Source organism: Liolophura sinensis, chromosome 7 (genome assembly GCF_032854445.1).
Source record: "Liolophura sinensis isolate JHLJ2023 chromosome 7, CUHK_Ljap_v2, whole genome shotgun sequence".
In the NCBI taxonomy this organism is placed as follows: domain Eukaryota; kingdom Metazoa; phylum Mollusca; class Polyplacophora; order Chitonida; family Chitonidae; genus Liolophura; species Liolophura sinensis.
In genome coordinates, this window is record NC_088301.1 from 28,833,098 (window position 1) to 28,846,726 (window position 13,629).

At 37.3% G+C, this 13,629-nt stretch overlaps 1 protein-coding gene across 2 annotated transcripts in view; it reads left to right on the plus strand.

Moving 5' to 3' along the window:
• Positions 1-13,258, plus strand: part of LOC135471650 (tyrosine-protein kinase Src42A-like) — a 30,310-nt gene extending 17,052 nt beyond the window's left edge. The window contains exons 5-9 of one of the 2 annotated variants that reach the window (XM_064750957.1): positions 820-978; positions 3,494-3,672; positions 4,938-4,961; positions 9,832-9,988; positions 10,860-13,258. In XM_064750957.1, the coding sequence (XP_064607027.1) occupies positions 820-978; positions 3,494-3,672; positions 4,938-4,961; positions 9,832-9,988; positions 10,860-11,071 (731 nt within the window). In that variant the 3' untranslated portion in view covers positions 11,072-13,258. The remainder of the gene's footprint in view (positions 1-819; positions 979-3,493; positions 3,673-4,937; positions 4,962-9,831; positions 9,989-10,859) is intronic. The other variant, XM_064750958.1, reaches the window with a different exon arrangement.
• The last annotated feature ends 371 nt before the right edge of the window (positions 13,259-13,629 follow it).

The window sequence follows — 13,629 nt, forward strand, 5'->3', positions numbered from 1 at the left end:
ATAGGAAAAAACACTCAGAAAAGTGGAAAGGATGGTACTGGATTTGAACCCTAGACTGCCATACATCATTTACAATTGGCCAAGTACTGAAGACTAGCATGGAGAATAGGCAGCTTTGATCTTCTGCTGATAGCTGAGGACAAAAGAGGGAAAGAATATATTGCTGCAAAGTTGATGACCCAGAGCAAAAGACAGAAAGAATACATTGTTGCAAAGCTGATGCCCATTCCCACAGTGAACTGCAGTGAATGGTTTCATGCAGTCTAGCAGGAAGCTCACATGTTTATGACATAGGACGGTTTTGTCAAATTTTTGTTGGTTTTTTGGTCATAACACGAAAACAACACGAAGTAAAAAAATAATTCTTGCAGATTTGTAATCTTGACGTCAAAGGGTACAGATTGTAAGCACTTTAAAAAATTGACCTCCAGGTACGTTTGAACCATGTTCATTGGTCAGTTTTGGCCTTATTTGCATACCATGCTTAAAGTCTTTTAAAATGTGGGTAGGGCGATCCGCCTGAAAACTGTAAACGTAAAGTTTATCTCGATAGGTTTAGCCATTGGAGAAGAAGATTTGTTTAGTTTATCAATAAAATTCAAAATGGCCGCTAAATCACATGACTGGTAAAACAGCACAAAACGCTAAAAGTTGCTTCATATGACTTATCATTAAGACTCCAAAGTTTGGGTTTTTCTACCTTTACTAGTTTTCGAGATATTTGAATTTTACGAGTTCATTAAAAATAATAATGATCCGAATAATTTCAAGAGGTGTCCTGCTAGGATAAGCATTGAGTACATCTTTGTTTTCCTCTAGGAACCATGGACCCTAAGGATTTCCTGCTAGAAGCTCAGATCATGAAGAAGTTACGGCACCCCAAGCTGATACAGCTGTATGCAGTCTGCACCAAAGACGAGCCTATCTACATTGTTACAGAGCTAATGAGGAATGGCAGTCTGCTGGAATTCTTACAAGGTAAGCACAGCAAGGCTGACATATCAGCCTTTAATGCGGCTTTCAGATTTGTTTCAGAATTAACTGGCTATTAAGAAAACCAAACCGTACTGCAAACTGACAGCCACTCTACCATCTCACAATTATTTAATGAAGAGAAAAATTTTGTTTAACTTTATTAAGGGTACTGTCACTCACCATTGTGTTCCCATGGTCTATTTCTGTTTATTTAAAGGGTACATAGGGTACTTTCCTGTTAACCAGGGTGGTCAATGTTAAAAGGTTATAGTGACTGAAACAATCTCTTTATCAGTTAAATTGTTAAATTACTTAAATGGTAGTGTTTCACAACAATTTTAAAAAATATTGAGATAAGAGTTATGAAAGTGTGTAGGTGTATTGTATATGTATATTTTAATTTTAGAATTTTTCATCTTGGTTTTTTGCAAAATCCTTCATCCTTACAGTTGAAGGAAAATCACTTTTTTATCTACATGTGTTTTAATTTTGTTTCCACAAAATTTTATCCCCTCAAGATTCATTTTGTTATTATTGGGTAAATGCACAGGTGAAAATGTGTCTTCCACGGAAGAACATTGTCTGCCTAAAAGAAGTCAGTGCACACAGTTAACAGTTTTTTCTTTTCTGCAATACGTCTCAGCTTCTGCGTAGTTGTGCTCATAAAGCAGAGAGGTAGAGAACAAGCACTGCTACATAACAGCATAACTTGGAACTGGCTTGTGTTGGGGTTTGAATTTGTGGAGTCCTCACATCCATTCAAGGCTTCCGATTTTGCAACTTAGTTTCATAAGACCATGTCAAATTCTGAATTTACCCATCCGCTTATGGAGAACTTCAAGTGTCAAAGCAGTTTTAGTCAGACTGGTTTTGAAGTGAATTAAATAAGAAACCATGTCCCCTTTTGCAGCTGACAGGCCTTTGGTTCTGTAACTGATCAGGCTTAAGAGAAAACTTGTGGTGGAAAATCAATTGCTAGAAGTAAAAATAGAGTGTGCAATGTTAGTTAGCTGGCCCATACGTCTACCTTGTCCATAGACTAGAGCCATAAAGCCGCATCATATAGATTTTTCTTCTCTCTTGGCCATTGGACATCAGTGCATGAGTCATTCAGAGGCTTTTGTGCCACCATAATTGATCTGTGTTTTGCCTGTACTAGATAATGGATGTGTGAGAATGTATAGCTTTCTGCCTGGCCATTCTGACTGCAGAATTCACCCATTCACGCTTCATAATGCATGGGCCAGGAGACCACCTACATATGCATGTGCTTTTCAGGTTGTCTTCCCAGCTCTGTGAATGGTGTGACAGTCAAATGCAGCTGATCTTGCTGGCTATGTAGAAAGATAAGTTATGGTGTAATACTCCTCTGCTGGTTTCTACAACAGTTAAATTTCCAGATATGCACTTTAAAACAGGACAGGTCTTACAAACTGTGTGATGAATGCACAGTTTATGGAGAACTTTTCCAGCCTTAGGTTTTGTAGGCCAAAGCTGTTTAATCTGTCATTCCTACCTTTGCAATGACAATTTCTGGGCAAACTGATAACTTACTTCTCTGCTTGTAGGGAACAATGGACAAATGAGCTTTGTCATTAGTTTTTGGAGGAAAAAGATGCCCTATCACATCGCACAGCATTGGGCGCAGATTTCATGACATCCTATTGACAGGTTTCTTGTCTGTTTGGAAGTAGTAAAGATGTACATGTGCATGTACATATGGTTATCTTTCCCTTTTTGCCCCTCAGTAAACTTTGACCGAATGGTATAGATTGAAATATCTTGAAAACTTGATTGAAAATCAGAACTTGTTTATTTCTGGTGCAGTAGGAAGTTTATTGAAAATAGATTTTATCCCTTAGTATTTTACTGCTGATAGATGTATATTCCTGTTGTCAGAATTCATGTTTGGATTTTCAGCATTATATCTTCAAAAATATTAGGCTAAATTCTTGGAAGCTTCATACATGGATTTTTTGGTGGGAGTATCTTAATGCAATCTATATTACCTATTGTCTTAGATCATGCACTCTGCTCGTGGGTTTCCCCTGAGCTCTGCCCGGTTTCCACCCACCATAATGCTGGCCGCAGTCGTATAAGTGAAATATTCTTGATTACGGCGTAAAACACCAATCAAATAAATAAATAAGTAAATCATGTACTCTATGTTTATATTTCATTCTTTAACTCTTTGGACACAATGTCCCCAAAACTGTATAATGGACATAACATACCAAATTTTGTTAGAAGACTAATATGAGATAAGAACAGTTGGCATAGCTCAAGGGTTTAATGTAGTGAGTTCAGTGCATTTCCTTTTCTCTTTTTTCTGGGCATTTTTAGCTGCAACAAGTAACTCTGTAAGTTGGTCATTTTTTTAAAAATGGAAAACTCGCTAACAATATTTTTTTCTGAATGCAGTTTACATAGCATGAATGTTGTGTGTGTGGAACATTTAGTGTGAAATGAAGCCGTTGAGGATATCCTCTAACAATTACACATTTTTTCCTTTGTGCAGGTAAAGGCCGGGTACTGAAATTGCCACAGCTCATAGACGTAGCGGCCCAGATTGCCAGTGGCATGGCCTATTTGGAATCACAGAACTACATCCACCGAGACCTTGCAGCTAGAAACATCCTTGTGGGTGATAACAACAATGTGAAAATTGCTGACTTTGGTCTGGCCAGAGTTATTAAGGTAAAACTTTTATCTCTTCATGTCTGTGTTGTGTCCCTATACCGTTCGTTTCCCTTTACCATCTTCTGCATCCTTTGTACAGCTCCCTTTGTCGGTTTAGATTTTAAAGAAGATTGGTAGAGTCCATTCCAGGAGATGTTCAGGGAGGTCAGGGTTGTTGCCTTGTTCATGTATTGAAAAGGATCTTGACCCCACCTGTAATTATTAGTGGTACAGTGGTTCATGCCAAAAAGTGTCCTTGATTGTTTGTCCAGTTACTGTGGGAAACAAAAACTAACTGTGCATGAATAAATGTACCTTGTAACCCTATCACCCCTAAGTTCCTGGAATGGATTCTTGCCATCATTTACATGGAATATTCCATCAGGGATGCAGGGGTGTTAGGATGATGACAATTAAATGCGTAAATTTATATGTAATTACTGATTGTACATGTATATAGCTTAAAGCTTTGCATCTCAATTATGTTGCTGCAGTCATTAAGATGAAATGAACTGGCCTTAGTTTAGCACAAGCATGTAATCTAAATTTAGATTATTAATATGGAATAAACCTGTTTGCAAAGTCCTAAAGCCATTGGAAGGATTGAATTTCTCCACTAGTTGTGAGGCCTGTTCACAGCAATGTGTGTTTCTCCACATTGTTGTCTTTTGATAAATAATTTTCTCCTTTTCCTTAGTGTACTACATTTAACTGTCCATTCTTTTCTTCTCCTCTTTTATTTACAATGGAGAAATTATATCATTTTAGTGAATGTATAAAAACTTTTCTGTTCAGGAGAGTGGCGTGCAAAAGATAGATTTGGTACCATTTCAAAACACTCCCAAAAACTTGCCAAGCTTTTTTCTGTTAAAATGTCTGGGTGAGTTTGCTGGAAAACTTATTTCATCATTGTATAGTTTGAGTGCATATGAAATCAGAGAATTTTTTTCCCCACACATGCTCCAGGTACATTTATGTCTCTGATTCCTCACATATGTTAACCATATGAATGGTTTTCAACTCAGTCTGATTTGTCAAACACAAGTTATGGCAGATTTTGCACCAATAATATATCATTGGCACATGCAGGGTAGCATTTTTTTTTTTTACTCCAAAGAAATTCTAGTTCGCTGGCAATAGTTGATCCATGCTAGATCCAAGGCTTCCATCCCACATAAATAAAAACTACTGAGGAGATAGAATGGCCAGGTAACCTGCGTTTGTAAGTGTGGCAGTGCTGGTCAGTCACTGAGACTGCGACTGAGCTCAGCTTTCTCTTACAGGACAGCGGTACCGTTGTCGGCACGGTGAGTAACCTCCCCTGCCCATTCTAACATCTCCGTGTTGTGTTTGTAGGTTCCCATGTCCACGTATCGTCATTATTTTTCGATTCCTAATGTTTTCCTTGATTCTTGTCTTTTCTTTCTTTTTGGTTTCCTTATTATTTTCATTTCCTTGCAAAATAGGCATAGCATTTTGCCATTTTCTGTAGTATTTAACCCCAGTCGGTACTAATAGTTGCAGAATTGTGTAGGAATCAGGCCTGAAAAACATATTATATACAGATTATCTAAAAAAATTTGTATCTATAATTTTTTTTTGGTGATAATGATGAAAGATTTTTTGTATTGATAAAACACATTTTCATGAACCCTGTTTTATGTAGTTTAAAAACAAAAAAAATGTGCAATTATTGGGCCATCACACAAAATCAAATATGCATTGTGCAGTAAGTTGTGTTACTGCAAATAAAGCTGTTTATTTGATAAAATACGTAAGTTAGTGCCAAAGCTGTTTTGTACATTCTTGTGCAGCTTTCATAAGTTCGCAAGGTACCCTCTGATAGTAAAGGGAGACTTTTTTGGACCCCTGCCCTTACAGGCAAGCTGGAGGATGCTATGTTGGGCAGTGTCAAGTTGTGTATATGTACTTCTTGATGCGTTATACTCACAGCAAAAAACTATGCATTTTATACCACAGAGGTCCAATAGGTCTCTGCCATTTATAAGTGAGCATTTTGAGATGTTTGCTGAGTGAACATTTACATCTAGTCATGTATTTTGAGAATATTATTTAATCCAGGCTGTTAATCATGATAAACAAAATTGTGTTCTTGATGAAAGTGTGAACTGGACATTTTAGTTCCATATCATATCTCGAACTATTTGTTTTCACTTTCATGTTTAAACATGCGGATTGCAAGATTGAGGTTAGGTACATATTGCTTTGGGTTGAAATGGTACTCTAGTCATAGCCAGTGGAACTGAGATGAATAGGCTGACACTTCACTACCTGGTCTCCACTTCCTTAAGTCAGAAATACTTTGTGAAATTGGCCCTAGGTGCCTTTCTTTCTTTCAGTTTTGTATACCAGAATCTAAGTAGATTTCTTTGGATTTGAGAATTCACCAGAAACTAGTCCAAATGTAACTCTACAAAGCGTAACTTCAACAATGTGAAAGAATGTGTATTTTGTTATAGAAAAAAGGTGAATTTGAATATTACCTTTTTACTGCAGTTTTAGCAAATTCCTGTTGTTTTTTTTTTTTTTAATGACTATGATCAGAATATCAGTTCACTAGACAAGGTTTTCATGGATCTGTATTTGTATGGGATGATCACATGGTCAGGGCTGGTTGCAATCGGTATACTGGACATAATTGATATTGTACTGTGTATAGAATTGCAGAACATACCAAGAAGATGAACATGCATATAATATGACATGTGCATTTGTGCAAAATGCTGAATCATCAAGATTTGGGATGAAAGCTCCTTTGGCCACACCAAATGAATTGCTTTACAGGCAGAATAAATGGTACAAAATTAAAATGAAACTCGATCAAACAAAATGAAAAGGATTTTTATTTCATTTTAGTTGCTTTTTATATTTTAGTATCAGCTCACCTATAAAATATCATAAAATTGGTGTCATCAAATAGGTTAACCCCTCCCCCCGCCCAAACAACAACTGTTTAATATGCTGGGTTAAAGCAAGGTTACATTTCACAAATTGTAGCTTTTATAGAATGACATGAAACATGCATGTAGAGTACTTCCTGTGACATTTTGTGGTATGCATGAACACATTTGATAAATCTACTAATGCCCTGAGGGCTTAATGATTGTTTATACTAATATAGGGCAATTGCCATGAATGAATAATTGTATTGGGCAATACATCAATAAATATTACATTTACAAATGCTGAATTGCTTGGTGCAAAAACTGGCACTAGACAGTTATCACAAAAATTCATTTAAGTGATTAATGATGGATTTGCTTGTGAAGCATTAACACTTGAGTACCTACAGCTGTGTATGGTGTGATTTGTGATGGTGCAGTCATTAAATAAGGTATATAACACAACAGTGTTTTCAGTGTTAAGTTTCTCTTCCTATTTTTACACACAAGAAAGAGGCTTCAGGTGCAGTCTGTGTTATGAAATTTCTCAGTGTTTATATACATAAAGAAAGGGCAGGATATTTTGTGGAAAATGTTGAAGAATGATTTTCCACAAAATCAAGATAAAGTGCCCCAGAGCATTGGCTTTCTTGTACTGTACTAATTCTGTCATATAAAAACACTCATAGAAAATTTACCGTTTGGTGGTGTGCATCAGAAAATTCAAAATCATTCATGAAAGACTAGTGTCCAGATTTAGCTACTGGTCCTAATCATAAAGATCCTACCTTGGTTAATTATTATGTCACTGGGAGGGCTTCTGAGAAAGGCAATATTAACTTTACATCCACCAGCTGCCTGCCTGGTACGGCTCAGCAGTTGACGTCATAGATTGCCAACAAACTCTAGCTGGCCTAAATAGCCTGGGAATTTGTATCAGAACAATGTCAATCTCAAGATGGATTTTAGCTACACAGAAGCGAATATGCTGCCGTATCAATTTGAGCCCATTGTGGACGATGTCTTAGGTGCCTGGGACAAAGAATGATGAACATGAAATTTATTCCATTATTCCCTCTGAATACTAGTATACACTGATCACTGTTACATATAGCTTACTTATGTGTACAGCATCCTGGACTGTGACGTGTGGTATTCTTGTGGTCAGCTATAAAATAGTAATGTTAATTGATCTATTGATACTGTGGCTATGTTCTTGGGGACAATTGCTTCTGATATATGTGGTTATTTCAGAGGCAATAGTTTCTGGCTAGATGTTGAGAATTTATCACAAACATTCATTTGCAAGCTTACTACGTTCTTTCTTAATATTTTTTTTGTTTTTTTTTGTGTGTGTGTTTGTAGATGTGTTTAGCATTGGTAGATATTGTATTCACACATCAGTCTAGCTTAATGGCACTGCACTGAAGAAGCAGAATCGTGGTTTGGTCTTCTTGCCCCTGTGGTACTGTAATGTCTGTGTAAAAGAATTGAAGTGAATGAATGCTCCCCAGTAGTGCCCAGGAAGCTAATCTAATGTTTCCTGTCTAAGCCATGTGCTGAATGCCAAAGTGCAGCAATGGGAATAAATTAGTTTTGTTATTGATCTCATCCAGAAAGGAGATTCATGGACAATAAATGTCCATGAAGGTGCAATATATGATATGGCTGGCCTTACATAATTTGCATAATGCTAGCTACAACGTATTCATAATATGTGGTTTATGGCATTCCACCTACGTGTAAGCCACATCATGTAAAGCCCCTCTTCCGTAATGGAGGTGAAAAAGGTTGTTATGAACTAACATGTTATTTTATCAGACCATTGTGGTTGTCACAATTTTATGGATAACAAATCTCCTTCACATATTGCTGGTGACATTCGAGTGTAAGTACAAACACTATTCTAGATCCATTTCGTGGTTAGAATCTACAAAAAAAAAAAATCACCAACTGTAAATGAAAGAATTTGTTAACCTTCAGAAATGTGACATTCTGATTCATCAAGCAAGTTCCTAAATAGCCGTGAAGAAAGCTGGATTTAAAATATTTCAGGCCATTGTTTTGGGCACTGTTAAAGGGTTATTTCAAATATGAGTTGGATAAAACTTAGTTTTGATTACTGAAAAAATGTGATGCCACAGTGTGCAAATGGGTGCTAAATGGCCTGAAACTTCTATTGGAAAAACAGCCTTTTTTACCTCCTTCATAGAGAGGTAGAACTATGCATAATGGTACAGGTACATACATGTTTTCTGGTAATAGATGAAGGTTCTCACAATATATGAAGACCCTGGTTACCTCCCCTGACTTGAACATCTGGAATGAACTCGATCAGAGAACGCTGTTGTGTGCATGGTGCATTGCAGTTATTCCACTTTTTTACACAGAACCTGACATGTGTACAGCCATGTACTGTTAGTTTTGAATAACCATTGGACATAGAGTATTAAAGGTTGAAGTTTGATTCAGGAGTTGTTTGTGTGTGCTTTGAATACCCAGATTCATTATACATTAAAAAGTTTGTGTTGCTTTTGTGAACGTCATGAAATATTGGCATATAAAGTGAGCTCTGGATGTAAACTTTTATCATCAGAACGTTTTCGGCTGTGTCAGAAGAAAAAAAAAGATCAGAAAGAGAAGAAAACACATAAAGGCACGAAATTTTGATACCCAAAAATTACGTCTGTGATTAAGCTAAAGATACCAAAGATATGTCCTGGTTCATGTGTGGAAAGGAAGAATTTACAGTGCAGTATTTAATGCTCTCTTTCAGGGTGTGAGAAGTAAGATTGTCAGTTTACATTTGATTCCTAAAGTAGTTTATGTAAATATACTATCACAACCTTCTAATCACTGTTAGAATTATGAATTCCAGTCCAAGCTCTGTTTTGTTAGAATAGGATCTTTTCTTTGCCCCAATGACTGCAATTTATTCGGCCAGTACAGAAGGTTTTGTTTTTTTTTTCTCTCACTAGAGCTTCATGTGCATTACCTTTACCCATTGTTTTTCAGCTATTCCACATATTTTTGACACATACTGCAAATTTTGGAGAGTAATGTGTTGCACTGCCTTCCATATCTTTGAAAAGCCTTGGAATTAGCCCGACAGATACAGTTGGAGCATAATGATAGCCGAAAATGTTCAAAATTTTCAGCTTCTCAGTCTTCTCAGCTTGGACTTGAATTGATGTATGTATGTAAGTTTTAGGGTTTTATATTGTTAAGTCAGATTTATCATTCTCACTCGTCAATCCATGATCTGTAATTACAGGAAGATGAGTATGAGGCTCGGGTGGGGGCACGGTTCCCCATCAAGTGGACAGCGCCCGAAGCAGCCAACTATAATCGGTTCACCATCAAGTCTGATGTCTGGTCATTTGGCATCCTCCTGACTGAGATTGTGACCTATGGCAGAGTACCTTATCCAGGTAAGTGCAAGCACTCATTCTACTATCCTATGAACAGGGCTTTTTACATGATTTTCAAATGGATTTGAGCAGCTTTTCATCTAGAAACTTATGCAGAGTTCGGCCATATTTGTGAACCATATAAAACTTATTTATAAAACAATAAGTAAATAAGGCAAAGAATACACTGGCATGAAGTACATGTCAGATGAAAATAGTTTGATTTATTCTTGTACAATATTTTTCAATCTATTAAAATGCATTTAAAACTTTGAATTCTACTGTAGCCTTTCCAGACCACATAGTTTGCTAGATTTCATAATTTAAAATACATTATCATTTAGAGTCTAGGAATATGCATTCAACAAGTGGACCTTGAATCAACTATTTCAAGCCAAAAAATATTACTGTGAAGTCACTGATACTCTCTGGGTCCCACCAGACACAAAATAGAATCCAGTGTTTTAAAGGCGGGTGATTTGGTTCCATCGACCGCTTCAGCCTGATAGTTTGCGTGTCTGTCTCGAAGCGAGCATGATACTCCAGTGGCGGCATGGACACCCTGCTTGTAACACCAGGATCATAAAGCTGTTCCAGACTTAGTCTTAACTTGTAGTAGTATTTCTGAACTTAGATTTGAACTTACAATGCCAATTTTCATTTTTGTCATGAAGGTCAAGTTAACTCTTAGTGTCGAAAAAATCCTTAATGTGAGTCACAAGTTTAGGGCAACAAACTGTTTTGATGTTACGACTAAGTCTAAGACAGCTTTGTGACCCTGGGGCCAGACACTTCTTGTGAAGATGGCCTTTAGAAAACACAGCCACCAGTTTCTATAACTCACTGCTAAAATAGACGAGGCTTGTGATTGTGTCAAACTGTGTCTTGGCAGGTATGACAAATGCGGAGGTGCTGCATCAGGTGGAACATGGTTACCGCATGCCCTGCCCGCCAGGCAGCCCCAAAACCCTGTATGACATCATGCTGGAGTGCTGGAAGAAAGAGGAGATGGAGAGACCCACATTCGAGACCCTGCAGTGGAAGCTAGAGGAGTTCTTCACACTGGAGGGCAGTGACTACAAAGAGGCATCTGGGGTGCGATAACTGCCATATATAAAGCAACGGCAACAAAGGCCTGAGGGTGCAATATATAACGTCTACACAAAGTGAAGAACAGACTGCATGTGCGTAGATGACAGACAGGAGTTGGGCACGACCATTATTAGTCATGACATTTCACATCTCGGTGGACCAAGAGGCCTGGGAGAGATATTGTGAGGCGTGCGAGACTCGCATTGTTTTCTGCTGTGTTTTACATGACGCTGACTACTATTTTCCACTGTGTCGTGTCTGCGTGGCCCTTGCTGACGTTATTTGCTGTATGTCCTGTATAAACTGTGGTGCCCTTCACTCATTTTAGACAGCATGGTTGAACTTCCAGTGTGTCTGCATATAGTGACTGAAGTTGGTGGGCAAGTTTATCATCACTGACGTTTTATTATTCCTGCTTGACCTGGTACAAGCAACTGAAGTATTTTATGGGTGTATTAGTAAGATCTACATCTAGCCCAGTAATAAATAATGTATATATACGCCATACATTTTTGATTTGCTCCTGAAAATGTATACCTAATTTTCCAACAATTTAGAGAAGCAAAGTTAATGTGGTTATACATAATTCTATTCCCAGCTTCCTGATAAGTCTGCCTCGTTGTTGTCTGTCCATGGTTTGTCCATCCACATAAGTTTTTGTTTTGTTGGAGATACTGTATCCCTGAAACCTAGCATATTATTTACCTGTTCAGCTGGATAAAGTGAGGTAAAATGTAATACAGGTCCAATTAATTTTGTATATTGTAGAATTATATTTATGCAATTGTCAGTGGTCTGATACATGTATGTGCACGCTCCCGTTGGTTTTCTCTGGTTTTTCTTACAATTGGTTTATTGCTACCTGTAATATTTATACATAAGGAACGTAAGAATGTCAGTGTTGTGCATTATGCACACATTTGCTGTCTGTACAAGATAAATGTATTTTCATAATACAAGCACTTCTGAAACATGCTTTTAGCTGAAGAGAGTATTATTAAGGCATCATTAGAAGCAATGGTGCCTAAATGTCAATCAGCATGTTTTGGTACACCAACATGTACATGTGTATTTAAGTGTAAATTCTTTTTTACAGCTCTTTGTAAGCATTCCAGCTTAAGGAATACCGACAAAAATGAGCAGTGCAAAATACAGATTTTATAATAGCATTTGGCAATACATTATTACGTGAACCTCATGGGAAACCTTTGCCTTGCATCTTTCAGTTGAGGAGCTTTGAACAATATGATATTGAAGTTATGATGTCCCTCTTGTGTGTACCTCCCAACAGTCATGATCTTACAGCAGGAGGCTAATCTTCACACTTCAAACAATGCCTCTGTTTAATATTGATCACAAAGAAACTGAAGTACAATGAATTCTGTTACAAGCCTGTCATTACAGTAAGTGACCAATAATATACCTACATGTACTCAGCCTTGTCCACAATATAGTCACAAATAATAGTTCACAGATATACATGTAGGTAAACCTGTAAAATTAAAGGGAATAAGCAAGTCCAGTATGAAGTAGGAAATGTTGCCTGCTGATAGAAATGTGCGAAACCCAAGCTAGGTTATTCGATCAAATTAATGTTATGTTAGTACCATGCATTTACATTTTAACAAGGAGTGGTTTCCTCATCTTGACCAGTCTACTTTATCTGATTTCCTAAAAACAACAGATTTGAAGTTTGTAGAATAGGCCAGATGGTGGTTTGGAGTACACATCAGTGTTTATTCAGTACCTAAACTGATTGATACCGGTCATACAACATTGACGACTTTCGACAGTATACCAGAATATTCCTTTACATGTAGTTTTTTTTTTTTTTTGTAAAGATGTAACTATACTCTAGCCCATGTTGAATTTCAGGTCCCACAAAGACTCACATAAATTGTGTCTGCCTAGGGTGGTGATGTTGCTTTAGATGTACCATTATTTACCTGCCCTAAACCCATGTGCACTCAAAACCACTATTTAGCTTACCTTTTTTACAAACTCCTGCAAGAACGTACGGGCCTGGCAGTGTGGTAATGTTGTCATGGCTGCTGTGTGCTAAGTTGTCTGCACTATGCACACATTTACACCTAACTGGATACTGTTTTGAGGAATGCAAGAGGGATGTGTACAGATACATTTATATTTAAGTTCTTCTTCGCATTTTCTCTGGGTAATAAAAGTGAAACCTGAATATAAGCAGCAGTGTTATTTATTTGTTATGTATTGAATAGGAATTAGCATAATAGTGTTAATTTGATAATGTTTCACTTACATGAAGGCAGTAAGGCTTATGGTCAGATATATCGCCTCTTCGCTTCGAAATCCAGATTTAACAAGAAAGTGACCTAGTTTATTAGGTGGTTCATTTCTGACCTTGATGACATTACAGGATTCCTAGTTCTAACCAGTTCTCGCAAAAATATGGCTGTTTCTATGATGCCAAGCCTCGATTATTCTTTGGTCAAAGATGTAAAGAATGGTGCAACCACATTGCTCTCCAAGCTACCACAGTTTTAGCTCTAGAGAAGTTCAAAACATTGATGATGTCGTCTTGCAAAGACCAGCAA